The 27,815-nt window shown below is 50.5% G+C and overlaps 15 protein-coding genes across 15 annotated transcripts; 7 read left to right on the top strand and 8 right to left on the bottom strand.

Moving 5' to 3' along the window:
• Window positions 1–295: 295 nt before the first annotated feature.
• An07g01740 (uncharacterized protein) lies at window positions 296–1,760 on the top strand (the record flags this gene model as incomplete). Its single annotated transcript, XM_059748245.1, has 5 exons — window positions 296–526; window positions 593–736; window positions 794–873; window positions 931–1,054; window positions 1,215–1,760. 5 exons carry the CDS (start codon window positions 296–298, stop codon window positions 1,758–1,760), a joined length of 1,125 nt encoding a protein of 374 aa, XP_059606145.1.
• A 573-nt stretch (window positions 1,761–2,333) lies between these two features.
• On the top strand, window positions 2,334–3,322 carry An07g01730 (uncharacterized protein; the record flags this gene model as incomplete). Its single annotated transcript, XM_059748244.1, has 3 exons — window positions 2,334–2,761; window positions 2,796–3,038; window positions 3,097–3,322. The coding sequence occupies 3 exons, from the start codon at window positions 2,334–2,336 to the stop codon at window positions 3,320–3,322; spliced, it is 897 nt and encodes a 298-aa protein (XP_059606144.1).
• Window positions 3,323–3,399: 77 nt separating this feature from the next.
• On the bottom strand, window positions 3,400–4,945 carry An07g01720 (uncharacterized protein; the record flags this gene model as incomplete). The annotated part of the gene is made up of 2 exons (XM_059748243.1): window positions 3,400–4,803; window positions 4,907–4,945. The coding sequence occupies 2 exons, from the start codon at window positions 4,943–4,945 to the stop codon at window positions 3,400–3,402; spliced, it is 1,443 nt and encodes a 480-aa protein (XP_059606143.1).
• A 631-nt stretch (window positions 4,946–5,576) lies between these two features.
• On the top strand, window positions 5,577–6,758 carry An07g01710 (uncharacterized protein; the record flags this gene model as incomplete). The annotated part of the gene is made up of 3 exons (XM_001391221.1): window positions 5,577–5,618; window positions 5,674–5,958; window positions 6,015–6,758. The coding sequence occupies 3 exons, from the start codon at window positions 5,577–5,579 to the stop codon at window positions 6,756–6,758; spliced, it is 1,071 nt and encodes a 356-aa protein (XP_001391258.1).
• A 43-nt stretch (window positions 6,759–6,801) lies between these two features.
• An07g01700 (uncharacterized protein) lies at window positions 6,802–8,933 on the top strand (the record flags this gene model as incomplete). Its single annotated transcript, XM_059748242.1, has 5 exons — window positions 6,802–6,990; window positions 7,188–7,682; window positions 7,730–8,327; window positions 8,405–8,600; window positions 8,654–8,933. 5 exons carry the CDS (start codon window positions 6,802–6,804, stop codon window positions 8,931–8,933), a joined length of 1,758 nt encoding a protein of 585 aa, XP_059606142.1.
• Window positions 8,934–9,072: 139 nt separating this feature from the next.
• Window positions 9,073–10,805, bottom strand: An07g01690 (uncharacterized protein; the record flags this gene model as incomplete). Its single annotated transcript, XM_001391219.1, has 2 exons — window positions 9,073–10,651; window positions 10,720–10,805. 2 exons carry the CDS (start codon window positions 10,803–10,805, stop codon window positions 9,073–9,075), a joined length of 1,665 nt encoding a protein of 554 aa, XP_001391256.1.
• A 1,110-nt stretch (window positions 10,806–11,915) lies between these two features.
• Window positions 11,916–14,195, bottom strand: An07g01680 (uncharacterized protein; the record flags this gene model as incomplete). Its single annotated transcript, XM_059748241.1, has 3 exons — window positions 11,916–13,103; window positions 13,151–13,682; window positions 13,720–14,195. The coding sequence occupies 3 exons, from the start codon at window positions 14,193–14,195 to the stop codon at window positions 11,916–11,918; spliced, it is 2,196 nt and encodes a 731-aa protein (XP_059606141.1).
• Window positions 14,196–14,593: 398 nt separating this feature from the next.
• On the bottom strand, window positions 14,594–15,571 carry An07g01670 (uncharacterized protein; the record flags this gene model as incomplete). The annotated part of the gene is made up of 2 exons (XM_001391217.3): window positions 14,594–15,455; window positions 15,522–15,571. 2 exons carry the CDS (start codon window positions 15,569–15,571, stop codon window positions 14,594–14,596), a joined length of 912 nt encoding a protein of 303 aa, XP_001391254.3.
• A 290-nt stretch (window positions 15,572–15,861) lies between these two features.
• An07g01660 (uncharacterized protein) lies at window positions 15,862–17,567 on the bottom strand (the record flags this gene model as incomplete). The annotated part of the gene is made up of 7 exons (XM_059748240.1): window positions 15,862–16,127; window positions 16,210–16,301; window positions 16,700–16,973; window positions 17,051–17,120; window positions 17,161–17,247; window positions 17,333–17,410; window positions 17,505–17,567. 7 exons carry the CDS (start codon window positions 17,565–17,567, stop codon window positions 15,862–15,864), a joined length of 930 nt encoding a protein of 309 aa, XP_059606140.1.
• Window positions 17,568–18,149: 582 nt separating this feature from the next.
• On the top strand, window positions 18,150–18,842 carry An07g01650 (hypothetical protein; the record flags this gene model as incomplete). The annotated part of the gene is made up of 2 exons (XM_001391215.3): window positions 18,150–18,727; window positions 18,821–18,842. The coding sequence occupies 2 exons, from the start codon at window positions 18,150–18,152 to the stop codon at window positions 18,840–18,842; spliced, it is 600 nt and encodes a 199-aa protein (XP_001391252.3).
• Window positions 18,843–19,079: 237 nt separating this feature from the next.
• On the bottom strand, window positions 19,080–19,679 carry An07g01640 (uncharacterized protein; the record flags this gene model as incomplete). The annotated part of the gene is made up of 4 exons (XM_001391214.3): window positions 19,080–19,108; window positions 19,170–19,262; window positions 19,314–19,454; window positions 19,511–19,679. The coding sequence occupies 4 exons, from the start codon at window positions 19,677–19,679 to the stop codon at window positions 19,080–19,082; spliced, it is 432 nt and encodes a 143-aa protein (XP_001391251.3).
• A 103-nt stretch (window positions 19,680–19,782) lies between these two features.
• Window positions 19,783–20,279, top strand: An07g01630 (hypothetical protein; the record flags this gene model as incomplete). Its single annotated transcript, XM_059748239.1, has 2 exons — window positions 19,783–19,908; window positions 20,076–20,279. 2 exons carry the CDS (start codon window positions 19,783–19,785, stop codon window positions 20,277–20,279), a joined length of 330 nt encoding a protein of 109 aa, XP_059606139.1.
• Window positions 20,280–20,693: 414 nt separating this feature from the next.
• On the bottom strand, window positions 20,694–23,832 carry An07g01620 (uncharacterized protein; the record flags this gene model as incomplete). Its single annotated transcript, XM_059748237.1, has 3 exons — window positions 20,694–22,389; window positions 22,753–23,533; window positions 23,592–23,832. 3 exons carry the CDS (start codon window positions 23,830–23,832, stop codon window positions 20,694–20,696), a joined length of 2,718 nt encoding a protein of 905 aa, XP_059606138.1.
• A 506-nt stretch (window positions 23,833–24,338) lies between these two features.
• On the top strand, window positions 24,339–26,198 carry An07g01610 (hypothetical protein; the record flags this gene model as incomplete). The annotated part of the gene is made up of 7 exons (XM_059748236.1): window positions 24,339–24,345; window positions 24,387–24,617; window positions 24,965–25,052; window positions 25,205–25,253; window positions 25,456–25,695; window positions 25,770–25,847; window positions 25,887–26,198. The coding sequence occupies 7 exons, from the start codon at window positions 24,339–24,341 to the stop codon at window positions 26,196–26,198; spliced, it is 1,005 nt and encodes a 334-aa protein (XP_059606137.1).
• A 28-nt stretch (window positions 26,199–26,226) lies between these two features.
• An07g01600 (hypothetical protein) lies at window positions 26,227–27,676 on the bottom strand (the record flags this gene model as incomplete). Its single annotated transcript, XM_059748235.1, has 7 exons — window positions 26,227–26,385; window positions 26,522–26,638; window positions 26,739–26,742; window positions 26,833–26,907; window positions 26,980–27,069; window positions 27,358–27,471; window positions 27,573–27,676. The coding sequence occupies 7 exons, from the start codon at window positions 27,674–27,676 to the stop codon at window positions 26,227–26,229; spliced, it is 663 nt and encodes a 220-aa protein (XP_059606136.1).
• Between the last annotated feature and the right edge of the window lie 139 nt (window positions 27,677–27,815).

Raw genomic sequence — 27,815 nt, 5'->3', positions numbered from 1 at the left:
CCATTTCTCCTCATTGTGACCCACTGAACCCCTGTCGTTCATATATTTAGTTCACCGACCCAAAAAAATAGTGCGAAGAGGTCGAGTGGGCGATTAATGCTGATCACTGAATGGGCGAGATTGTGATAGAGGAGCAGGGTCCTGGCGGACTCAGGCGCGCACCAAGCAACCTGCATCTCATCCACTTCGCCTCCCAGCCGAGCATTCATCCTGCAATAGAAACATACATAGGCGCTTGTCCTCGATCCAATGTCGGTTTTTTGGCTAGTTGTAAACTTCTCATGGGATTGGCACAATGACTGTGACGGACACCCTAAACCTTTCATATTACTGGGAATTCCCGAGTAATCAAAGACTGCGCTTGCTTTACCTGCTTTTAATATCGGTTTCGATTGTTTCCCTGTTCCTGCGTGGGGCTTTGACATACTCCCCGCATCAGACTCAAAACAGGGAAGGGTGGGGGCCGACGACGTCTTTATTGGATGAGCATAGCAGCTTACAAGCCGTAGAGAATAGGACGCTAGGGGTGAGATTTCATGCCCAAATCAGAGCGTTCTGGCACCTTTCCATACTGATTTCTTCTATGAGATAGTTTCAAAACGTGCTTTGCATCAATCTACCAAGCAGGACAGATAAACGAGATGCTATCACTCTGGGTTCCTCCGTCACTGACTTTCATGTCGACTGGATTGAGGGGGTATCTGCGGAGGATATGGATCTCAAGGCATACCCACCGGTGAGACTTGCGTCATGTAACCCGACATACGTGGTTTTGATTACTGATATTATATAGCACTACGGAGAGCCAGGTAGACCGATTATGATACCAGGAGAAGTTGGGAACTGGCGTGCACATCTAAACGCCATGCGAAGGTACGTAAGCTGAGTATATGTTCTGAATATGTGCTATCCGGTCTAACATAAGCCAAGGATCGTGTCTGACCGTCTCACCACCGCACTTATCATCGAGGATGATTCAGACTGGGACGTGACATTGAAAATCCAGCTGCATGAATTTGCTCTAGCATCACAGTCCCTTCAGAAAGCCAGAAAGGTAAAGGCCCCCAAGATTTTCAGACATCGCACGCCCAATACAGCACCCAACTCACCATACGGAGACGAATGGGGCATCCTCTGGCTAGGACACTGCGGCATGACGTGCCGACAGGATGCTCCCTACTACAAAAGAAGCAATGATTCCACTGCCCTCCCAGTTGACAGCCTCCCGCCGTACTGGTCCGGCCGTGCATGTACATGACAATGTTGACAAAGCTCCAAATACGCGCATCATCTGTCAAACCCGTTACGTGATATGTACGGGTGCATATGCCGTTTCTTATAATGCGGCTCAGAAGATCATTGCCGCTCTATCGGTGCTACCGTCTGACGAGATATTTCCGCCTGGAACATCATCAATATTCGACGTCTCACTTGGTAGGCTATGTGAGAACGGCTACTTGACGTGCTACTCTTCCTTTCCTTCGCTGATTGGGAATTGGAGGCCTGCTGGCTCGCCGTCAAGGAACTCGGATATACAGATTGTTCAGAATAGCGAAGGCGAGTATCAGGAGGCGGTATCATCGGGGATTGCACAGAGCACCATGCTCAACCTAGATAAATTGCTGGAGGGTACGCATGGGACAGACCCTGCCATTCATCATTCGGTCGCGCCTGAGGCGAACTTATATGACAAGCGGCCACATCTGGGAGGTGGCCTATATGTGTTAGATAACGATACGATGATAGAAAGGAAAGTGTAACTTTAGATACAATATGTATGACTTGCTTTTACTGTCCGAAGCCATGTATACAAGTACCACAGAGGCCGACCTGGAAGAATAGGGTTGCTTATAAGACCCCGCATTTCGCTTTTAAATCTCTTTCCTCTCAAAAGAGGATCCCGAGCTCGCAACAAAAGTCTTCTCTTGGCCTCGAATGCAAGTGTGAAACTCCTCCTGCATCAATCATTCAGTTTCTCAACTCACCTACCGCATTTGTTTTAGTGTGAGTTTCTTTACCCGAAAGTTTGAGCTGAGTGATTCCTTTGCGGGGATAAGCTTTCTCTCAGACGTTGCCGGATCGGGTTCGAAATTTACTCCTCTGTACGAGTTTTGGGGAGAAGGTATTGGGGGTGGGGTTTGGTGAGGGGAAATGCGCCGCATTTATGTAGCATAGAGTACTAAGTAACACCATGAGTTGATGAATAGGGTTTGTGTCTGGCTCATTATATAAAGGGTAGGGTGTATTCCCAGTTCGCAGAGTCTGGCATATGCATACTAGTCATCGGCTTTCCCTTTCGGAATCCTCATTTTTTTTACAATATATCAAGTACAATGATTGCTTCTAACAACAAGCCTTCTTTCGCACGCTTTAATGCTACCACTACCTCTACTGATGTCCTCGTCGAGGCGATCCGTCGAGACGGGGGAGTGATCGTAGAGAGCCTCATCACTCGCGATGCAGCGGAGCAAATCAAACAAGACCTGAAGCCACACTTCGACAAAGATACACCAGACAAGTATGGTCTGTTCCCTCCGACAACCCAGCGTGCTACTGGTCTGCTAGGCATCTCGGATGCCTGCATCGAATTGGCATGTAATCCAACATATATCAGCATCGCCAATGCACTTGTCTCGTCAAGTTATTCCTTCTGGAGGGGCGATCATAAGGTGACGGTGTCTGGGAAGCCGATCATCTCTAGCACGGCTGGGTTCCGAGTGACACCGGGAAGCAAACAGCAGGTGCTTCACCGTGACGATAAGTAGGCCTGACGGGACCTTTGCCAATTTTAGTAGGCTGATGAAAAGCAGTGACTATCACCCACACGATGCGCAACTGCCCGTGATGATTGGCTGTGTGACTGCATTGACGAAGACAACCAAGGAAAATGGAGCGACCGTTGCCATTCCGGGTTCACATCTCTGGGGCCCGGAGCGGCGACCATTAGATGAGGAGGCCATTCCTGCAGAATTGGAACCCGGTGATGCGTTTATCTTCTTGGGGAATCTGTATCATGCTGGTGGTGCAAATGTCACAGAGTATGTTGCTCCCTTCTTCATTTCAATGTTGCATTTTGGTGACCATCTTTGCGTTCAGAAACAATTATCGCGAAACGGTGGGAATTTTCCTCTGCAAGCCAACACTACGTCCAGCCGAGAACCAGTTCTTGGTAGTTCCCTTAGAGCGAGTGAAGAAGATGAAGCCCCAGGCCCAAAGACTTCTAGGGTACGGAGTCTGCGAGCCAGGGGTTGGATTCATGTATTATCAGGATCCAATGAGGGCGTTGTTCGGCGTAGAGGATGAAGAAACCGTTGATATGTGATGGCGTGACATGGCATGAGCTGCATGAAACCAGTTTTGTGATAGATAACGGAGGATATTCTCCAAGATCATTCCATCTCAGAACACAAGAAAATGACCCAGCTGTTGCTTGGAATCTCGACCATACTGTATCCACTTTCCGGTGCCATGATGCTTCGAGCTTGACCAGAATGCACGCAGAAAATCCAGCGCCCTGTGGTTGCACCACAACCCAGTCGTGACAAGTAGTTTGAGGAGAATCTGTTGAACTATCTGTTGCTTACCCTCATCTCCCCAACACTCTGTACCAGCAATAAAAAGAGGGAAAAAGAGATCCTGGGCGAACGCATCGCTGGAAGCCAAAGCAACCTTTTGAATTCTATCAAGGAGGATGGGTAAAGTGGAGGAGACGGTTTTCATCATTGAGGTTGGAGATGCAAACGCCTGATGGAGATATATAAGAGTTGCGTAATAATGGGTGTCTATGAGGGCTTCAAAGCCGTCTCGCGTAGTCTTCCCCTGGGCCAACAGACATGTGATATCCGACATACTCATTTGTGCGGAGGCTTGCTCTAGCTTTGCTTGCCAGATGTTGAAGTCAACATCAGGTGGCTGTCGGCCTTCATTGAGATACCCATAATGATGTCTTTCCATGGAAGTGATGTCATTGATCAGGTCTGTAAACGTCCAGGGCTGAAACTCAATTGCGGTAGTCGCTACTTTACTGCTGCTTGAGAACGAGAAGACGTTGTTGAATACCTCAACGTCCCTGATCTCTTTGATCGCAAATTGTGTCATAGGATCGAGAGACTCGTTGCGAGCGCACACGCCGTACCTGCTTACGATCGACCGACATGCATGTAGATGAGTAGTCCAATCGGTCGAATCGCGAGTCACCAATTCCGCATGGCAAAGTGTAATCGCAGCAATGAGAATTCTAGTCAGACATAGCTGGTCAGGTGGCTTCACGGCATGGCAGTCTAGTTGGCGCTGGATCTCTTGGTTTAGGCTGCGTAAGGCAATATCTCTTAGGCTATAGTTGACCTGTTTCATACGTAATGCAATGGTACCAGTAGAAGTGGCTGCTAAGTGAGCGGCAGCGAGGTTCAGTATAGACAGGCGGACACTTATAGACCCCTGTGCCAGAGGTAGCACGATCTTCCTCCAAGGATTCTTGTGACTGTCGATCCACGAGAATATGCTTACAACATGGCAGCTAAAATGATTGATCAGCCGTTCACCTAGAACTGTCGATGACTGGCGACGACTGAGACCGTCATCTGTCAGCGGGTTAGGGATCGGCGGACTGGCCTCCACAACAAAAGTATGGAGGATAGCAGTACCATGCCTAACGAGGTAGCCTTTCGTTTCTCGATCTTGCGGATGACTGAATTCAGATCGAGATGAGATCTGGTTCGCCCGACGTGCCATAGAATGGTTCCAGTTCAATTGAACTGCGTCGAACCCAGGACAACAGTGCCCCCGAATAGTGCATTTGCGGCACTGTGGGATAGTCCGATCACATTTTATGCGTCTTTTAGTGCATAAACGGCAGTCTGAAGTGTCAGCAGGTTTTGCAGTGAGTTGTGATCGAGATTCTCCGTACCTCGGGTTGCAATTTTCCGATCGGCGGGGAGAAAGTCATTTCGGACATTCTTCATGGTGTAAGCCGGTTAGGGGAGTATATCCCGGCAGCAAGCATGAATAGAACGAGTCCTAAAGATTAGCTGGTATTTGGGGGCCTCAGCGACTGGCGTTGTGGCATGTAACTGCGAGATGGGTTTCTATCGCTGCCATGTTCGGGGGTGGATGAGCGGATAACAAAGTCGATAGCCTCAAACGGGATGGTTATCGCTGAGTGGGTCACATGATCTCCACAGTTCAGCACAACGGGCATTATTTCCTGTTACGATAGCATGTCCATGAATTCGAAAACGTAAAGTGTTCGGTTTGAGAGCCCTCAAGATCAGATTTCGATTCCGGTTATTGCAATTATGGGCAGAGTGGGATGGGAGCGAGAAATTCTCGATATAACTATTTTTCCCTGTTTCAGTAGGTCCCGGCGAGGCTGCGGCCAAGGCCGCCAACAACCGATTACCATATTAGGCAAGTGCCGGCGGCTATACATACAACCATAAGGTGAACCAGCTTCTGTATGCTGGACATCAGAAGGCATAAATAGAGCACATTCCTCCCCAATACTGTTGTAACCTCACAGGAAAGATCCTAGAGCATACAGCTTCTCAGGTACTTGATCATCACAAGAAAAAGCTACCATGAGTTCCGTCCACATTGCAGTTGTCGGCCTTGGCCGGATGGTACACATCTATTTCATTCACGAAGACTTGTGCCACAGTGCTAATATGCTTTCAGGGCAAGCGTCATGTACATACCTTGCTTTACCGTGTTCCGCGAGCCAAGGTCGTGGCAGTCTGCAGTACTGATGCTAGCGAGATTGAATGGGCCACAAGCAACCAGGAGTACAACGAGTTTGGCATCACCGTCTATGACAACTACGACAATATGCTGGCTCATCCTGGACTTCAGGCAGTTTGGATTTCGAGCAGCACTGACGTCCATGCAAGCCAATCTCTGGCAGCTATCGACAAGGACCTGCATGTCCTTTGCGAAAAGCCACTGAGTACCGACTTGGCCGAGGTCTGCTACCCTTGTCAATATATCTGACATTATAGATGCTAATAGCTCGTCACTAGGCCCAATCAGTGGTTGATGCAGCGAGAGCCAAGCCTTCACTCAAAGTGATGGCCGGTTTCTCGCGCAGGTTCGATGCCTCCTACCGGGACGCGAGCCAGAAGATCTTCGATCAAAAGGCCATTGGATCACCGTTTTTGGTGCGGTCGAACACCTGCGATCTGAAGGATGAGACGGGCTTCTTTGTCCGATACGCGTCCCGCAATGGTGGTATCTTTGTCGACTGTGCCATTCACGATATTGACTTGTCGCTCTGGTTCTTGGATAACCCGACGCCCAAAGCTTGCTGGGCAGCTGGAACGCTGCAGCATCACCCAGAGCTGAAGGACCTGGCGGATGTGGACAACGCAGTCGGTGTTGTCGAGTTCTGGGGCGGGAAGATTGCATACTTCTACTGCTCACGGACTCAGGCACATGGACACGATGTCTGCACCGAGATCACCGGAACCGAGGGTAAGGTAATGGTCAACGTTATTCCCCGACAGAACAACATTGTCCTTGCCGATAAACTGGGTATGCGACACGAGGTGCAGCCGGAATACTGGGAGAGATTCGAGAATGCATTTGCCGTCGAAGCCAACGAATTTGTGACTGCGGTACTGAAGGACACCGAGGTTCCGCTGCCGCTAGAGCGAGGAATTATGGTGATGAAGATCGGACAAGCTTTGCAACGTGCTCTGCTGTCTGGGGAAGTGGTGCGCTTTAACGAGATTGGCGAGCGGCTGAACTGCAATGATTCACATTAGATTGAAGTTGGTAGAATTCAATCGAAATAAAACATATTTCTTGATGACAAAGTTCTCCTGGGACGGATTCAAGGGATGCGGGGATGTGGGGGACTTCCCCTCAAGGTGGCTTTTGGCCCAAAAGAGCAGGCTCCGCCGTCCAGTTGCCGTTACCGCCAATTGCTTCACTTCCCAACAATGCCGCCATCATCACAATCTACACTGGCACGGACACCTTGCTCTAACTGTCGCGGTAAGACCCTCAGAGTATAATTCATCTTCTGGAGATATCGTCTAGTGCTAATCGATCCCAGAGAAACACGTGAGATGTAGGTCTGCTCCTCCCGAACCCGAATGTTCTAATGTTTGCTTGAGTCAAGTACAGGTGACAAACAACAACCGACATGCACACGATGTAAAGAAAAAGGCTTAGTCTGTAGGCCAGTACAGAGGAAGTCAGTCTTTCGCCAAGGGTCGACGGCCAGGCTTGATGGGAATTTCTCGAAAGATCAATCTTGGATGAGCAGCCAGCCAAAAAAATGGAAGCTATTCTCAGGAGACTCTTCACTCCCAGAGTCCCTGGATGTGACTCAGAGCCCAACACCATTCCAGGAGCCTACAGAGCGATGGGAAACGCCAACATCCGACAAAATTGATGGTCCTATATGGGCCCAACGTGAGGATCGGACTTCCCCCTTTGATCCTTCACGGAATGGCTTTCGCACCTTCGTTTTGGAGGACACGACCAACGTCAACAGATTATCTAATGTTGCAAGCGAGTGGGAATCTGTGAACAACTCTGAAAGCAATCGCTCGATCAATGGAATGTCACGGTCAAGGATACTAGTTCAGACAGATGACGCTTCATCTGCTCTTGAGCCCGGGCAGACCAGCGTGCAGGAAGCTTGTCTTCTACGCCATTTCATCGAGGAAATATCGCCATGGGTAAGGCACTAACTACTTGTGATGCCTATTTTACTGAAATATCGTAGTTCGATCACTGCGACGACCGCCGACACTTTCAATTAGTAGTACCGCGTCGAGCACAATACTGCTCGATCATACGCAACGCTCTATTCGCAGTTTCTGCTCGCCACCTAGCTCGCCTCCCGCAGTACGCAACACCCCAAGGAGTTTGCTATCGTGGACAGCTTCTTCCCGACCTGGAGAAATGTACAGCCGTAGAATACACGCTCAAATGCATTCCCGAGCTTCTCAGATTCCCTGAAATAACCGATCCCACTGAACAAGAGAATATAATGGTTGCCACAGTTATCTTACGCCAATACGAAGAGATGGAAGAGGACATAGAGGACAACAACGATACGATCGCAGACATGTCTACGCACGATAGAGTCAACTTCTTAGCCATCACGCAGAGAATTATCGATGCCATGATCTCCCACCGGTTGGAGCAGTCTCTTGCCACTGCAGCTTATTGGATAGTTATACGACAGGAGGTATACTACGCACTGACAAGACAACGGCCGCCCAAAATGCGATTCAGTCCAGAAGACTGGGGGAAGGCGTCTGCTGCAAATACTTTGGTAATGCTCGCTAGTGAAGTGACGAAGTGGCGCTGGGGGGACGGTACGCGTGAGGAATGGAGTTCGTTCCCTTCCTTACTACCATTTATCCATCTCCTGCATCACTAACTCATTCCCCAGACCGCCTCATGCTGCGCCACAGAAAGCTCAGACATGACTACCATTCCAAACTAGCACCGATATTCGAAAAGAAAGCAGATAGATCGCGTGGCGAACTATTCCCTACAATATGGTACAGCTCCGACGAACAGGTGACTGCAGTGCAGCACCTCGAGATAGCCAATATGATCCTAACCGCTCAGAATCCATACCTTTCGTACGTCCTACATATCCTATCCCTCCGCTGATCCCCATGTACTAACCTATCAGAAACTCCACTCGAGCTGCGCATCGCAAAGCGGAAGCAGAAGTCCGCTCCATCCTGCTCAGGATATGCGGCATTGCAGTGAACCACGCCCATTGCCACCCGGCTTTAGTCACTGCCGTGATATCTATTGGTCTCTACGGGGAGTATTTTACCGAGCTGGACGAGCGCGAGGCGTTGGTTGGTATTATCAACCAGACTCGTGATTTGCATTCGTGGCCGATGCAGAAGTGCTATGCGCGATTGAGGCGGGGTTGGGAAGAGATAGATAATTGCAGCCCTTGAGTGGCCATCAGCAACTTGTGTCATATTCCACAATAGATCTGTGATTTTGTAGATAGGTGTTTTGGACATCAAAGTGCTACTGAAGATGTAAGTATTACATACGAGGCAGTATGATCCGACACAGGTAATATAACTTTTGTTAAGTAGATGATCCTTTAGCCATGCGCCCCCTCTTCGGCGCTATCGCCTTAACGCACGACCACGAAGTCAAATAATCCGCGCTCTGCAGCGCATCCTGCAACAGAAAGTCCTGACCAGTCATAATCTGCTGCTGAACGCGCTCAATATGCCCAACAGTAGACATATACTGATCCACCGTAGCAGAGGGCGAACTCGCAGCCGAACTTGAGCCAGACCCGGACGCGGAACCCTCACTCACCGTCAATTCTGGCACATTCTCCGCATCCTTCTTGATATCCGCTTTCACAAACTCCAGCAAGAGAAACGACGCCCATTTCGACTCGAACAGTCCCTCCCGATGCGGCCATTGCTGCAGCACTTCGATGGCGCGCAGCCGTACTCGGATATCGTAGCATCCGAACGAGATCAGATACAAGCTGGGTAGAATGCCCACGTCTAGTGTGAATGCTGGTCGTTCGGGGTACTTGTGTAATAGTGCTTCGACGAGGTATAATGCTTCTTGGTATTCCGGGGTGTAGATGTCGAGCACGGCGGGGTTCTTGGCTAGGAGGCAGGTTTTGACGGACAGTGTGAGGGTCCGGTGGAGGATGTAGATGATGTCGGAGCCGCGTTGCTCTTTTCGCGTGAGGGTGGGGTATGCGTGGGTGTAGAATGGGGTGAAGAGTTCGGCGTAGTGGGTTAATTGGGAGAGGAGTTGGTATTGACGCGGAAGCAGGGCGTTGTAATCTCTCGCCACGTCGGCGGGAGATAGTGGCCAGGATTGTGATGTGAATCGGAATACTCCACTGACTAGGGGCTCGATGGCTTGACGGGCCTCGATGAGGCTTGCGAATGACTCGGTATTTTTCAGTTGCCATTGGTATTTGCCTAGTTCGTTGTCCACGCATAGAACTGGTCCGTCGACGCCGTAGTATGTCGATTGGATATCTAGCTGTACGAAGGCTGCCACTAAACATTTCTCCACGGGTGACTCAGTTTCGTCTGCTAGAGGCTTCTGGACTTTGAGCTCTCGGAGTATACGTAGGCCTCCTTGGAGGTGGTGGCATGCTCGCTCGTATTGGCCCTGTAGGAGCTCTAGGAGCGAGTATAGAAGACAACAGAGCAACATGACCTCTCTCAAGTGGGGATCACTCGCATGCCGTCGGCTTAATATCCCGAATGAGCGTGCGGACTGTTCGAGTGCAAACTTCTGCCAGATATTCTGTCGAGTCTGTCCTGGCAATGGCATCCCCGATACCTCGACGTCCTGGTGTACGGCGCTCAAGGCCACCGCAGCGTGGTAGACTGCCGGCTCGGAGTAACTGATTTGAAGGACGAGCTGCTTCCATAGTTCCGAGTCGAATAATTCCAGTAATCCTGGGATTGTAAAGTGTTGGAAGTGTGAGAAGCAGCGCCGCTCGTCGGATGTTATCGTCCAGCGGAAGCCGTCCGTTACTTGAGGGAGTAGGTCGTGGGGAAAACGGTACGTATTATTTGCGGCACGGGGGAGGCGATGGATGTCATAGGTACAAGAGCGCCCGGTTGATGTGCAGTTTTTGCATTGGTTGGGGGTTTCGTCGCATTTGATGCGGCGGGCGCTGTATATATGCGACGGAGGATTAGCGGCAAACCGCAGTCATGTGAGACCTGGATGGTAGTAACTTACCGACAGGTGCGACACCCATTTCGCGATCTTGTGCCGTCTGACCTTCTGCGCTTCGTTGGATCTGATGTGATGGGCCTTCGCGGCATGGCTGCACGATACGATATTGCAGGTTGGGAGAATGAAGAAACGAGACAATGATTCTGAAGAGAAGCGAAGGCATGTGCAGTGTGAGGGGAGCCTTGAGGCTGCTGCTGCAGGCCAAGCTGACGAACCCCCAAGTTCAGGCATGGCCAATGGTGGATCTGAGACACCAGCCGTGGCGGGTTAGTGATTGCTGCTAGTGAGTCCCTCGGCCCTGTTAGCCTTGCGAGGGGGTGGGACGGAGCACAGCAGCATCGCCATCTTATCGACGAGAATTGCGTCCAAATCCACAGTGGAAGGGACCGGCCGGGTAAAGCGGAGGGATTTGATCCACTGATTAGCCCCCAATAGGCAAAAGAGACACCCCACTAATATCTCCTAAACTTGTGACAGGCGAACAGGCTAGTCGCCCAATCCAGACTGCTTCAACCGCAAAATGCAATGAACGGAGGCTGCTCCATGCTCCGCTCCGGGGCTTCGGCCCCGGAGTGGCGCCAGGCACCAATTTCGCCCTCGACATGGTTGTACGGATAGTAAATTGGAGATCTGCGTTACTTTTGCATTTTGGTGTCTGAAGGAGGGTACGTGCATATGATGTGCAAGAGGCATTGCCTTTGGCTACAACGACTGTACCTCGGATCTGACGAAGAGCACTAACGTGGCCCTTCCTTAGCGGGTAGATAGGCGATAGCTTCGCCGATACCCGTAAACATCCTGATTGAGTGGGTTTGTAATAGGCCCAATAACGAAGCAACTTTGGGCGAGTATAATGAAAAAATAAGCTGCACATTTCTGCTCTGCATGGCCCCTCAATCTGCCTTCTACTCGGGCCTCTCGCATCGACAAAACCTAAACCTAGCCAGGAGGATAAAAAGCGCCGACCATGGTCTTGACTATCGACTGTTTAGAAAGACAGCGAGAAAATCGTCGTGTCCAATATTGATCGATGAATAGAAACGGGGGTTAGCCTTCGAATTGAGTATGGACGAGTTGTGCGATGTCTGGCCTGTGGCCATTGCTCGTCAGTTGGTTAGCGCATATAATCTCACTCGACCGACAATGGAGTGGCAGCTGTACAGAGACTCGCAATGACGACAAGCATATCCTCTATTCCTCTACCACATCGGGTAGAAGTTCATCGTGGGCCAACCTGACTGATCCGCGTCAACATCCATGACGGCCTGTTCAAATATGTCCGAATATCCACCAAGCCCACAAGCTACGCTGCCAAATCCTTCCATGCCAGATAGCAAATTAGGAATATCATGCTCCGTGGGCATGGAGAGTGAAGTGGTCCCCTCCGTGTCATTCGGCTGCTCTGCGTTGCAATTTCCCGAGTCTGAATGCAGATTGTTCAACTTGGTTCTAACATCCTGCACAATCCATGGTGGCGCTATCGACTTTCCATGTTCCCCCAATGCTGCTTGATGCGCCTCCCAGGCCTGAAGGACATTTCGCGCGACATTCTCAAAGACTGGGGGGAATTTATGCATATCTTTGAAACGTAACTCCGCGTTTTCGCTCATGGTCTTCCACATTTCACGAGCATGCGCTTGCATGGGCCGCTTCTTCAGATCTTGGATGGCATGTAGATATGCAGGGAATGGGAAGTGCATGTGAACGTGCCAGCGGTACCGTTTTGTATGGGGGGATCTCATCAACATAGTATCAGACTTGAGGATTCGTATTGCGTAGGAGCTGGCGGTGTTGCGCTGCGTTTCTGATTGCTTCGTGGGCGAGAATTTCGAGTAGAGTTCAAGCAGAAGGTGTTTTGCAAGGAAGCCACGTATCGTCCAGATCGTCATGTAGTGAAGGGGATTATCTGGATTGCAGAGTCGGAGATATTTGTCCTCTATCTTCCTTTCTATGTCAGTCATGCCATCACCTTTCGTGTCTCTGGCGACCGCCTTCAAAGATGGGTTGATATAATCCAGGTGAAAGGCGCTGTGTCGCAGAAAGTCCCCCAGTTCACTGCGCGCAGATATAAACAATGCTTCAGTCGGGCTCGCATAAGCAGCTGGCGAGTCCTTCATCTCCGGTTGCAGATCATTATCGGTCACATTGAGCGGGCTTCTACAATCCCAAGTTGGTATCAACATTGAAGTTTTGTGATCCGACATCTCGCCAATGCGGTTGTCAAACATTATCAGCGACCACCATAACCTCCGGCGCATCTCGCGCTCGAGTGGGCAGTATCTTGCATTTGTCCTTTCGTCATTGATGCTCATGCGTTGAGCGATTCGAATGGCAACTCCAAGCACCGAAGACAGAGATCTCGGATCTGTTTCAGACCTCATAGACACCTAGAAGTGTTAGAGGCACACGAGAAAAGGCTACTCGAGGGACTAACCAGATAGAGCAACAAAGCAGTTAAGCACTCGCGATCCCCGGTGCGTAACACATCACAATTAAGCAAGGCTTGCTGACATCCAAACTGATATCCTTGCAAAAGTTCTTTCCTCGGAGACCCGAACGAGCTTCGTTCGTCATCGAGACTCATGATAGCGACGCTGTACAAACTGAAAAGGAGCGCTTCCAGTTCCGGGCTTATACGAGCCAGATCACTAAGAGCATCAAATATGCGTGCTTGGAGAGTCGGGGTATGTGTGACTTTGAGCAAAGGGTCGACATTGTCCAAGTAAATCTGCCAGAGCTTGAAAATCTGGACTTGATCAGGATGCAAAGTCGATAGATCTACATTGGCTTCATGTGATCCAAATATGAAATTCTGGTGGTTGTTCTTGTATGCCTGATCAAACATCTTTCTCACGGCAGTCCCTCCCAAAGTGTCCTGCGAGTGACTGGGATCATCCTCACTGTTATCATCAAAATCGACATCCTCAGCATCTTGTGACTGACGTCCACTGTAAGCATAGTTCAGCCTAACTCATATAGAGCACATACCACTAAACTGAGAACTTTCCAGTAATTCCTAAACAACTGTTAGTGCAAATCGGATAGGCTATGCATTGCTGCGGGAGCCACAACTTAGCCGCGTATACTGGCTCAGCCTTGACAGTCATGCTCTCCTTTGACTGTCCCTCTTCCCCAACAGTACGCTCTTCAGAACGAGCATGTTCTACAAACTCCGGGGTCCTGCTGTCTTCTCCAGCAGGGGCATGCAAAGGCTCAAAGGGTATATTATGTTGGCGCAGCAAATCCTCATACTTCCGAAGGCGCTCCAAAAGCTCTCGTTCGGGGAACCTGCGACGCCGCGGCCGCGGGGCCAGAGTGGGCACACACTGCGCGCCGGCCCGAATGCAGCTGGCGCAGGGGAACTTGCGGTCGCATCTGACCTTGCGCTGCTGGCACAGCACACATGCAAGCACACGTGGAGATTTCGCGGCTGATCGCGAAGAGGTGGGCGTTGAAGCCCTTTGCTCTGGTGGTGGCATTTCGTTAATGGGTCTCCTTTTTGGCCCATGGAGAGCTTGAAGGCGATGATCGGCTTCCCGGCGGCGTGGAGAACCGCTTCCCGTTTACTCATTTGTCAGGTGACCGTTGCCTCATATTCTGCAGATTCGATAATGACTGTTGAGTCTCAACTTTATTGGAGGCTTGTCGTAACCCTGGCTGAGAGATAAACAATTGAGAGTTTTATGTCAGTAATCAGCTTGGATCAATATTCCATACTAAGCACGTATATCGAGAGCAGTGGTCTACTCAAGCAAGGTCTGTCTGGATCCTATGTACAAATCCCCCATACAACGACTTGATATAATGCCTCGCAAACACTACTACAAGGCACACTGAATGATATTAACACCCGCATTTCTTTTCACTGATTCAATGCTCATAGCTTTGCCCTTACTTTCGTCTTGCCCGCCTTCCCTTTCATGAAGTATTTGTCCATTTGCGCCAGCCACTCGTTTGGGATAGAAGATCTCTCTTTAGCAGTGAGTTCCAGCCAGCCCTTCTGGATCCGGTCTTCTTCTTCTTTCCATCTGGCTATCTCATGTTTTATCCATTCAGAAGCAGGTTCAGCAACTCCTGCCACATCCTCGAACGGAACGAAGTGTCCACCTTCGGGTATCACTATCTCCTTGACGCGGCCGTTCTTGTATCCACCACTGCCCCCAACCCCTGTGCCAGTCCGCTGTAGCTTCTCTGCTCGTTGATCTGGTGTCGCCATGATACTCTTTCCGCCATAGATCCATAATACCGATGGCCGGACATATTTGAGTAGTCTCCACAACAAGATGGGTTCATAGCGGTAGAATGGCAGAGTTTTTGACTGGCCGGTCACATCGACATAGAATGTGGGATCTCGTAAGTAATCTGGCTGTTTGTTGCCGTCCATGTTCAAGGGCTGCAGGTCGACGAAGTTGGGGCGTAAGCTCTGTGCGATCTCTTGGTCTTTGGTGGTGGCCAGACCGACCGCGGACTCGGGGTTACCGGTTCCGGCTGAATCGGCCTGGAAATCTAAGTCTCGGAGGCCATATTTGAACCATAGATCAAGACATCGGGAGTCCCATACTTTAAGTGCTTTTCTGAAATAGGCATCTGCTTCAGAGCGGGACTTCCATGTATCCTTTTTGATCAGAGCTGATTTCGCAAAGCTCGGCCCTTTTCCGGATTTGAAATCCTTTGATATCACCGGTTCTATAAGGACGAGGGAAGTAAAAAGCCGGGGGTGTATCAGGGATAAGCCCAGTCTGGTAGATGGCAATTGTACGTTAGGCTGGATGTTCCTACGCTATATATGTTAGAGTAGAACTTACAGTTGGCCAACTCCGATGCTGTGTCCGACTCCAATAATAGGCTTCGGCATTTCATCCTTGAACTTATTAATCATATAAAGCAGGTCTCGGCTGTGGTCGAACCATGATGCTAGGATACGATTAACCTTGGGCAAACTTTGCTGGTAGCAAGTACAAAACGTACGCTCAAACCCTAGATGTTCCGCATTAATGGCCGCGCTCGCAGCTTGGTGGGCTGAATCTGCGATCCAAATAGAGCGGATTCGAAGTCCCTGGCGTCCTAGCCTTTCGTACACCTCCTCCCATAGCGGCTCCTTTAGTTCCTGTGCCATTGCATAAGCTTAGCTTACACTCTCTTGAGTCATGCATCGAAGCACAGTATACTGTGTAAATATACGTCACGACTCACCTTAGGGGATCCAACAGAAGTTGCTCCAATGATAGTCACATCACCGGGTTGAGGATTTGGATTCGACTTTGGTGTGTATTGTTTGACCGCAAGCTTTAGTGCATCATTTGTACTTCGAGTTGCACGAGCATACTCTCGAATATGCTGGCAATCAACAACGTGTTCTGTGATATTGAACGGGAAAGGCTCCATTCTTGGCTCGAACAGTTTGGAAGGACCTGATCAGCGTCTCGTGGCCGGAAACGTGCCAATTATATATACCTCACATCTGATAAGTCAGGCTAGTCCGGGCCAATCGACCTCTGTCGGTTATTTCAACCCCGATTAGCTCGCCATCAGAGGTGAACCATTGAGTTAAGGTTCTTAAGGACAGTGCCGCAGACATTACGGTCCTGAGTCGTTCTCGACTCCACTTGGTTGTCATCATCTTGCTTCAGCTGAGGTTACGACGCTATTTTACTCCGTAGACCGCATGCGGTTCTCTCGGCCCACTTCAAATTTGTCCCCAGTCTGAGTGACCAGTAACCTAAACTCATGGAGGCATTGACCCAATTCCTCACGCTCTCAAGGTAGACGAGTCATGCGTTGTGGACAACTACTGCAGATTGCTTCAGCAGAATGCTCACTAGCTATCGAAGCAAGCCCGACCTTCCAGATAACCTCAGCCAGCCACATAAATACGCCCGACCCGAAAAACTTCGGTGTGGTTCATGTCGACAGAGTTCGACTGACTCAGAAGAAGTGCCGAGGGCCCACTGTTCATTGATTTCTTCAGATTAGCGCTGGATACGTGGTGGTAGATAGTCTAGTCGCTAGTGGAAGGGCCGTGATAGGTGCCGAACCACCACTAGAGCGGATGTGGCTGCCTTGATAGACAGGGAGAGAAATGATATCCGAGCCGCCGCACAACAACAAACCCGAAAATATCCTCCAGCTGGCCGCGATCATGTACCGGTGCCTGATGCTCGGGTCCTTGTTCAGTCCTGCTTTACCTAAGGATCCATAACATGCCACCAAAAATGCGTATTGGCCGCTGGTTTCAAGCCAGCATCCCGGGATCAAAACTACTACTATACTCGTAGATAATGGGTGTTGTTGCTTTGTCAGGAAGCAGCTTCTATTGGGCCAAACGATAAATTACTAGTATTATCGTGCATCGCAGGAAGTCTCCGATCGGCAATGCCGGCATCGGGTTCTTGAGATCCATCCCCCTCGTGCAACAATTGTACACTAACATGGTTATTGATCCACTGTCGGCTGATGTGAAGGGGTCGGTAGAATCCATTCGGGACCCATTTGGAAAGGTCGCCAGATCCCAGGCATTGAAGAGCGTCCACACTGAATGACGGACAAATGTAAGCTGGGATGAGCTAGACTCTCAATAGTATTCACCCAGATTTGGATCGTATAATGTACTACTTACACTACCGATCAACAGGTCAGTTGATTGGCTCGGATACTGCTTCCCAAAAAGCAAGCACGGAATGCAGCAAGGATAGTGCTGGACATAGAAGGCACAGCGTCACCGCCGTCTTGTTTTCGCAAAAGCATAGCGGGTTTTCTCTGCTGATGGCTATATATTGCCCGCATGTGACCTGCTGCCTATGGCTAGTAGGATCTCTCGGGCTCCATTTAATCTTATTAACTATGCACTCCATCAGCGGTCTTGAAGACGCAGCAGTCACAGAGGTTTTGCTTATTTCGGGCAAACTCAGTTGGTCCACAGCTCTATACTTATGGCATCATGCTGTAGACCTGATGTCATTTGTGTGAATTTGTCTCATTGATTGGAAGAGTTCTGTTCTATCATAGTGGTATTTCATCGTTCTGTGTGGTGCACTCGACAACAAAACAAATATCCAAACTTCTGTCACCTTCGCAGTAGGTCGCCTGGAAAATGACGACCCTCATTATAATATGAACAATTAAACACCTGGAAACAATTTTTGAGTTTCTAGGTGTTAATTATACCCCTGTATCTACTACATTGTCTTTAGCTTAGTTTCACATTAATGAGTTCAAGCTGCCAACACCCAAGGGAACCATCCCCCCCTTATCGATAAGCCGAAAACCTCACACCCAACATTAAACCTCACATCACCGTCACCACCAGCCTTCCTCCATCCACACCAACACCCAGCAATCAATCAACCCAATACAATAATAACCCACAAACAAAACTACCAGATCCCACTATACCTCAGCCTCCTTCCACCAGCGAATTACCTATAACACACACAATGACCCCAACCCCAACCCCAACCCCAGACGACCCAACACCACCACCACCACCAACAACAACCACATCTACAGAACAATCGCCTCCCCGCCTCCCCGTCCAAACCCACCACTGCCGCTTCTGCAACCACCTCCTCCTCGCGACCACACGCTCCGTCTCCTCCCTCCCGCGCCGGAAAGACCCCGCCAAAGACGGTGCCTTAATCCTACCTCTTCCGCGCGATAACAGCACCGCCGACGAAGACGAAGAAGAACCCACCACATCACAATCACAATCTTCCAAGAAACAAAAGCACTACACGATCCTTCTATCCACCACCATCCCGGATCGCAAACACACGCTTGTGCGGAGGGAAGATGGGTTCGAGAAACGGTTGTTTCTGAGGTGCGGGCGGTGTAGAGTTGTCATGGGGTACTTTTTGGATGAGGTGCATTTTGGGGGGAAGAGTGCTGGGGCTGAAGGTGAGGATGAGGATGGGGAGAAGGCTAGGGTGGTTTATCTCTTGCCGGGGGCTTTGGTGGAGACGGGGGTTATGATGGGGGATGAGCTGGAGAAGGTGGTCAAGGGGTTGGATAGAGAGTGGGTGGGGTGGTTGGAGGGATAATCAGTTCGGATGGCGTATCTTTGATGTTGTGGGTTATGGGGTGTATTTCTATATGATGGGTTTGGTAGTGGCTATGGTGTTGGGAGGTGAAGTGGTCATTATGAGGAGTTGATTGTGCTATTTATACTTTACTTCCATATACCATGTATCATTTTATCATGTTTATTTATCTTATGTTTATCCGCTGCTGAATCGCGCAATATCCCATATACAATGCACTATAACTAAACTATGCTCAAGCCTTCAACTCCGGCACGGCTGGTAGGAGGTTCGCGTCGTAACAGAAATCATCAGGAACGTCAGGAGGGTATCGGTATCGTGTGTCGTTTAGTTGGCCAGGATGGTGCGGACGAGGTCTGCTGCTGTTAGCCTGACCCAACACAAAGGCATGGTGAACTTTCAGTTGGTGTAACATACCGGTGTAGTTGATCTCGCCGGAGCTGGTGTCGACGGCCTTGAGTAGCTCGTCAACCTCCTCATCCGACATCTTCTCACCGAGATTCGTCAGGACTGTAGCCATCATCAGTATCAACCCAATAAACTCCATCCTGCTTCACATACTGTATCGGAGCTGTCCCACACCGATAAACCCAGTCAGGTCCTTGTCGAACACCTGGAATCCGCGGCAGTATTCTTCGGGCTCGCCAGGGTCACGGAAGCCTCCAGGGCGGTTGAGGACCTTCAAGAACGACTCGAAGTCAACTGCGCACAAGTGTGTTAGATACACATTAGCCATTTCAGAGCAAGTCAAAACGTACAGTCTCCACCGATGGACTTCTCCAAATCTGCGATCTCCGCCAAAGTAGGATTCTGACCGCATGCGCGCAGGAGGTCGCCTAGCGACTCGAGCGCGACCTTGCCGGTACCACGCTTATCGAAGAGAGAGAAGGCTTCCTTGTAGTTGGTCGAAGCCTGGTCATGGTGCATATCTGGTGAGCGAGACATCTTGAGAGTGAAATCACACGTGCAAAAATCCGGGATGAAGAGTAGAGATCAGAGATGAAATGGAGGATGGAAAGAGGACAGGGAGATGAAGTGTGCCGATGACGAACAAGCAGCCACGACTACTAGTGAACCATGGAAACGAGCAAAGGGATTGGATGGGCCGACGAGGGGCCGGAATTCAATGGATCCAACCACACCAGTTATCCCCGAGGTTGACCACGACAGTCAACAAACAAGGGATACAGAGTGCTGCTCGTTCCTGATGCCATCCGGACAATTCTTCTCCCGCCAGCGAGGGATAATGATGCTTTTAATTGACATTGCGAGACGGCCACGTACCATGACTGTTTGTTGTGTTGATTGTGGTGATTGCGTGAGGAATATGCGACAGCGGGCTGCGAGGGATGGCGACAGGGGGATGTGGACGACGATCTAAACAAACGGAACGGCAATGGCAGGAGTACCACGTATGGCTTTGGAATGAAGGAGGAGGGCAGAATGGGGGAACAAGGAAAGGAGAAGAGCGGGCGGGATGGAGGAGAGAGTCCGGCTGCACTGTTTGCCCGGTTGTTGTTGTGGTAACCGGACACCTCAGGCACGACAACCCCCCTATCGATCTGCGCTTTGACTGATATGATGACAACATCAGCCTACGGAGTACACTGATTGCCGAGTAACTACTACTAGTACTGATCATGGAACATGATTGGCCTTTTTGAAGTTTCACAGAAGTACTTAGTACTAATATTGCAATAATACAAACATGCAACGCTATCCGTCCCATTGGTATCCAAGTCATAACACATGCGCAAAGTATTCAGACAGCCAACTCAACGTAAGCCACGCAGGAGAATACAGCAAACAAGGCAGCGGGTGCTTATCGAAACACAAAGGCGTCCCAGTACAAAAGAACAGAATCCTCCCTCAAACGCTATATACACACAAAAATGTAAGGGAAATTAACAAAAGAACTTATTTTGGTGGAGACGTAATATCTCAGCAAGCTGCTCCATTCAGCTTGTCGATACAACTGGTGAGCAGATTGGCAGCTTCGGCCAATAACTCCCAGCGCGTGTTGGCGAACCCGTCCCGGAGGATCAATAACAAGCCCAGACAGCGGTTGCATCCTTGCATCCCTTCCAAGTCGCTGGGCTCACGGACGCCGCCCACCCGGCGCAGAAACTCCTGCATGTCTTGCCGCTGTGCAGCAGGGGTGCTCAACTTGACAGGAGTCTTCAAGGGCCCTTCAAGTGCATATCCATAGCACCAGACCACTAGAGCCGCAACATACAGCACCCAGGGCCGGTTCAAGAGGTAATCGTCTCGACCCGAATACAGTTCCCCATCCTCGTTCAGTGCTCGTTTCTCATCCAGAAGGCACTCCGATAAGAACTTCAAAGCATAGAACGTGGCGTCGCGGGCTGTAGCCTTGGTGGCCCAGCGATCAACCATCTTTTCGCGCGCCGCTTTGTAGTCTCTGGGGGTGATAGACCGTCCCATGAGCCGACCAGCTCCAGCGAAGATTTGACAGTCGACAATATCAACGTGAGAAGCCATATGCGCCAATCCATGGAGGACGTCGCGCGACTCAAAAACATTATCGTCGTCTAGAGGATGTCGGGTACGGTATCCACCATGAAATGGCCCCGATGGTGACTGGCCCAGCGCTTCATCAAAGTCTCGTCGCCAATTATCATAGGCTCGCAACAGTGCTGACCGCCATTTGTCCCGGCCTCCCAATGCCGGTGGCCCACCCAGTGAGCTCACCTGTAGGTCTCGTTGATTCATGTGCCAACTGACGCTAAGCAAACCAGCCATAAGAATGGTTCGTCCAAAAGCATTTGTCCGGACCCGCTGTCCGTTAAGCGTCTTCTTAAGGCCGTCCAAAAACATGACAGGCTTGACTCCGTTGGCATGCAGGCTCGATTGCACTCGAGCTACCTCAGAGGCGCTAGTCGCAGACCACAGCGCCTCATCACAGGGCAACGGTAACCGAAGCTCGTGAGCAACCATCTTAGCCGAATGCCCGAACATAGTGGCGTGGGTAGAGTCCAGAACGAAAGCCGCAAAAGCCACTCGCCTCGTGGCCTCAGCCTTGATCCAGTGTGTCCATGACTCTTCAGCCACAAAGTCTGGGGCCAGTGTCGATCCAGAAGCTGACCGGGCCTGCCGATCATCGCGCAAGCTTGCAGGAGAGTCTAATGCAGAGCGGCCAATCAATGAGCTGCCCCGTCGCATCAGTGTAAGTGTGGTGTCGTGATGGATATGCGCCCGCTCATGGAGCGCACGAGTGGAGTACATCTTTTCATATACCTCCAGCAGCAGGAGTGCTTGGAAAATCCAGAGCTTAGCTGGTGGACGAAAGTCTGCATCCATGAAAAGCTCCGTTCGGAGATGCCAGGCGATAAAGTTCGCCAACTCCGCTGCTGCCTCGGTTACTTCTGACCCGTGAATTCTATCCAGCGTGGATGCGCCAATAGCCATCACTGCGAGCAGAAGAAGATTAGGCGCTTTGTCTGCCTCGAATGTTGGACGATGTAGAATGGGCAACTGAGAGTGGAAATGGTACCAATACGAGCCGATGTACATCTGCATCATGCGTAGACTTAGCACATGGTCATCGTCGTCAATGTCACCGTCCATCAGCGCATCCTTGCGCTTAGCAGACACTGCATAGAAGGCCTCATTAAACCTCGAGCTCATGAGGGCAAGAAGTTCTTGTCTCTTCTCCTCTGACATGATGGCGCGCGGTGATCCCGGATCCAGAATGCTTGTGACACTCATGGGATGATGCGGAATGACACCACTGAGAAAGCTGCCATACGCCGGATCACTCATGAAAAATTGGTTCTGTAGTTGGACAGCGTCCAAGTAATTTGGCACCACGTTAGTGGGAGCAGGATACCCCATGGACGGAGAGCCTGTAACGGGATCGTTAAACAGCCATGCTGTGAAATCATCCGCCATTGCGAAGGGTGACCGGTTGTGGGCTTCGCCACCAAACACCGGGTAGACACAAGAAGCCAAGGCGTCGAAGCCGGCATCTCCCACTGACGGGCCGGATGTCATCATCTCTGACATCGACTCTAGTGTTCCGCGGTCCAGAGACGTCGAAGCCGACGTCGCTGGAGCCATCGATATATTTGTGTATCCCCCCACAGGGATTTGTAGGCCTGAATAGGATGTGGGATGAGCCAATGAAGGGCCATCGATATCGTGTGTTAGAGAAGATGTTTCGGCCAAGGAATGGTGAGATCGCACTTCGTGGCTCAAGTCTCCTGAATTGGGGGACGATTTGCCAGCAGAGTGACCACCGAGCGCCGTATGAGGCACCGCCTGTATCTCAGGAGGACTAAAGGTTGTTGTGCTTGACTGTCCTGGGGGGGAGCTGAGTGTATGATTACTGGAACTGTTCGATCGGGAAAACGTAGGGTCAGACAGGTCCACTGCATGATGGGACACCATAGTCTGATAATTGAATCCCTGGCCAATGCCCACAGATCCTGAGGGCGAGGGCATGTGTACGTGTTGATTCGATGCACTCATCGCAGGCACTGTCATTGTCTGACCCTCGGATGGGGCTTGAACGGGCGAATAATTGGAGGGTAGCGGAATGAGTGTAGGTGCGTGGTTCGCGTCCACTTGTGACATGACTTGAGAGACTTGCGGCTTTTTCAGGTTGTTGCTGGTTGCTGCAGCCTGCGCAAAGTGATCGCGCTTCTGTAGCTGCGATCCCTGGGTGGTGTGGCGTTCTCTATGACGGATACATAGGTCTTGTCGCACGAACGAGCGGTAACAATCAGGAAAGTCGCACCGATAAATCTGCTTGGGGGTATCTAGAGCAGCAGCCAGTTAGTACTTGCTCACAAGCTCTTGGAAGGATTGCATGCGTACGGTTCAGTTGGTGGCGGTACAGATGCTCCGCTCGTGAGTAACTCTTGCCGCACCCCTCAAATGTGCATTCAAACTTGCGATCTGTCTGAACCTTTCGGGTCCTTTTCCTTTTGCGTGGGGGTCCATTAATAGCCGCATGGAGCGCATCAGCTTCCGTCATCATGTCAATCTCTGTGCTCGATGTATGATCGCGTTTAGGCCCCGAACCCAGCGGAGTCATTGTAGCCAGAGCCAAGGTCATCTTGGCTGGAAGAACCAGACAACAATAATTAATCAATTGGAACCTCGTCTTTTTTTTCCTTGATACAGCGTGTGGATTGTTGCGCCTTAGCCGACACCCCGAAGATCACCCGCAAAGATCTTGCTTGTATGAGAAACGTTCATCAGACCTGAGATGGAATGCTTCTCGTCTGCTGACGGATGCCGGTCCGGAGGGCTCAGAGCGAAACGTGAGCCCGAGTGTATACTGGCATAAGGCTGAAAAGGAGCGGGCAGGACGTCGTCTCGTACGCGGTGGAAGGTCGCCGCTGTCTGGGCCGATTCTGACGCACGGGGAACCCCGTGGGGAAAACTCGGCGGGCGGGAAGAGTGAGCGGTTCCGGATGGGTTGGGGGACTCCGATAGCAAAGGAACAATCCCAAGGATAAATTCACGGAAGGTTTCGGTCAAAAGAAAAATATTCTGTATGCCAGGAATTGATTTGTGTAAGTCTGAAGGGGAAGCAGTTCGGAGGAGAAAGGTCGTACGATGACTGGTGATGGGGGGGATGGAAACGGTGGAGGAAGAGGGGAAAAGGGCCGAGTGAGCAAGGGCCCCCCGACACACCCCCAGCTGCCAGACTGCAAGCACACGAGGGTGCACGATGGATGCTGGATGCTGGATGGTGGAACCAAGAGAGGACGAAGAGTCAGATCCAAGGAAAGGAAGAAGAGAAGAAGCCAAAGCCAAAGAGAGGACGACCGGGGAGGAACAAGAGGAACCAGACTGGGAGCGGTGGTCCCTTAATATTCTGGTGCTCGTTCGGAGGTGGGGCAGCCGACGCTCTGGAGCTTCAAGTCAAAAAATAATATGGAGGATGGCTGGATGTACCACCAAATGTTCTTCCTGCACCTTTCCCAAGTCGTACGGTGACTTCTTGTTTTTCTCTCCTCTTCCATCTCTCTCTCTCTCCTCCCCTTCTGCTCCTTCTTCTCCTTTTTGTATGGTGACTCCACCCGGTGAGAGCACTAATCGCCACAGATTTCCACCACAGCCGCGCAAGTGGTTTCCGGATTTGAGACGAAAAAGAAACGCGAAAAAACTAAAATACGACCTCTCGGGAAAGAAGCAAAATGAAGGCTAACTGGGTCTTGGTCATCTTTTGCTGAGAAGAGAATGGCCGGAAGTGAAAGGAGGGGATGCGGGTGGGACAGCGATGGGAAGCCGCGATAATCCATCATCATTGGCTTCCAAGAACTTAAGGTATTGGATTCGATATCATTGGTTCTGCACCGAACACTCGCAGAAGCCAGCTAGAACCAAAAACTGACCACGGTCAGTCCCCCCTCTCCCTTCATCCTGGGCGCCCCGTGCCACACTGCACTCCTCTGACATGCTACCTCTATACTATCTAGGTTTATCCCGTTATACCACTCGCCCGAGAAGCCTGTTCCTAGGCCCCCGGTATGGAAACCACCCCCGTTCTCATCACATTGCAGGTGACATTGATGTGGAAACACCCTACGGATTACATAGTCCCTGACGCTAGTGGTCCCAAGAAAAATGAATTGATCAGCTAGGAATAAATGCCAACCGGAAAAATAAAATCAAAAAGCGAAATGAAAGGACCAGACGAACACGCTCCACCCTTCCCCAGTTAATGCAGCCCAGGCCAAAACGGTGCAGGCGAATATGCATTGCGGCAGCAGCGGTTAGTCCCCGGAAGATGGATGGCGAGCTTCATACTGGATGGCCTTGTTCGCGGCAGAGGCAATCGGGCGATCCTCCATGCTCTAATTCCCGATCCGTAAGGGATTGTCCCCGGCCAATCATCACTGTTCATGTGTCAGTGTCAGTGTCAACTGAAACTTTGCAGTGCGGAGAAAAAGGGATTTGCAGGCTCTGGGTGGGCACGATCGAGTTCGAAGCGTCATCAGCGCATAGACATACATACAACCGTGCAGTGCGACTGTCAATCAGGAGCAGCGTTACGCACGACCTGCTGCTCGTTCTCATCTAACTTTGTGCATTAGACTCAATTGCTACCTTGATTGGCAGGTTTGATCTCCATTTCCCTTTTCCTGGCCCTCCTTTCAGCCCAACCAGCTTCGTTTGGCCTTGAACGACGGGTCCAAAAGGCAGCCTAGTGGCAGTGTCTACCTAATTAAGCGTGGTTTCAGTCTCTCGGAACGAGGCAGCTTATTGACTCTATTCCGCGTAGGGTATTCCCAGAGACGCATCATGCGCCGTCTGCAGAAAAAGAAAACATCAAGTTCTCGAACGGCCGCCGTCCAAGTGTCGTCAGACGAGTCTCCTGACATTCGGCGGATGGCGTGCTCCGTACCTTCTCCCCGGATCAAGACCGCGGAGAAGGATCTTTGGTCCAGGAACGCAAACTTAAGATACTGATATGATAAGAACATCGACTGATTTGATTCTATGACAGATGCTTTATGCCATATCGGTGCCCCCTACGCATTCCGCCAGCGCGGAAGTCTCCGATGCGGTACCAGCGCACCGGTACCCTCCCGGCCACAACAATGAGTAACCACAGAGCCACACTTGCCACAATAATAGCAACCGTACTAATTTCGCACTGGAATAACGATCACCAGAGTGCATTCTGGCCCGTATAACTATGGAGATCGACTACTCTAAGTGGCTGAGCCGCCATTTGGCTACGATTTCTTGACTTAAACCTGTTCCTGCGCCAGACATGCCAAGGGATCTACCTGGCCCGAAACCGAGGGAGTTCTAGTGGAGTGATCCCCAATATAGAATTGCACTATAGCAGCGATACCGGTGATGGTGCGGAGCACCACCTCACCAACCCGAAGAAGCAAGTATCGCTAACAACCTGAGAGGAACAAGAAAAAGCAATTATTCCCAACAAAAATACTCTTTCTCGTCCGAACATCGGATCTAGATCCCCGAGCACGCGTCTAACACGACCCTGGATCATTTACAGGCATATCCCAAGTGGGTTCATATTCCACAAAACGCTTAGTAGCAGGATCCACCAGCCGAGAAATATATCTTTGACATCATGGGCTCAGCCCCCAAAAGCTTCATGAACTGGCGGCCCAATGACCTCGGATACAATTCATGAATTGTCTCCCTTTCCATTGGATCAAAAAAATCTCTCTCTCGCCATTGCCGCGTGCAATTTCTTTTCCTCACACACCATTACCCCTGTACTATGCCAGTATACCGCTTACTAGCCGCGGGTTGCCTGTCTGCCCTACGGAGTACACCGCACTCATGCATCTGACTACTACTACTGCCAATAGGCGGCCATCCATTACAGCAACAAAGAAAGAAGGCATCCTCGAGTGTAAGCAGGAACAACTAACTCATGGCGTGATCATGTCCACCGCCAAAACCTTCACATAGCAGGATACCTGCCACCCTACATTACATGAAGAACCTCTTCAACAACAACAACAATAATAACAACAACAACCAGCCACTACTCGGACATAATAAAAACGACAAAGATCGACAATGGCAATTATCTCCTACCCTCCTAACCAAAGTAAGTAAACAAGGCCTAATAAGTACTAACCACCTGATCAACACACCGGGAACCACACACACACACATACACATCTCTGATACTAAACCAAGTAAGTAAGTAGCTGACGGCCCCCTTAGACCCAAAGAACCAATCCTCCCAGCCTCCCTGCTTGCCTAAATAGTACTTCATAAGCGAGCGCAAACATCGTAGGCTGCATCTCACTCCAAGAATACCTGCTTGTTACCTAAGTGCGAGGGTACATGTACCCACTTGCCCTGAAATCCCAGCCTAAACGACTCCGTAACTCTAGATAATCAACGGACCCATACATCAGATCATCATCACGAACCACACACCCGAACCCCGCCATCTCAGCGGGTCACTACAAACCCAAACATGACTGGCTACCTGACTCAACTGACTGGGGCCAAAACAGAAAATCTTTTATCTCTTCGTCCCGATCAGCTGAATAGCAATTTTATCTCCTGCGTAGTAATGGATATCCATTG

The sequence above is a fragment of the Aspergillus niger genome (assembly GCF_000002855.4).
Source record: "Aspergillus niger supercontig An07".
In the NCBI taxonomy this organism is placed as follows: Eukaryota; Fungi; Ascomycota; class Eurotiomycetes; order Eurotiales; family Aspergillaceae; genus Aspergillus; species Aspergillus niger.
Note: the sequence above shows the minus strand (reverse complement) of the source record. Positions and strands in the feature narration are given on the sequence as shown.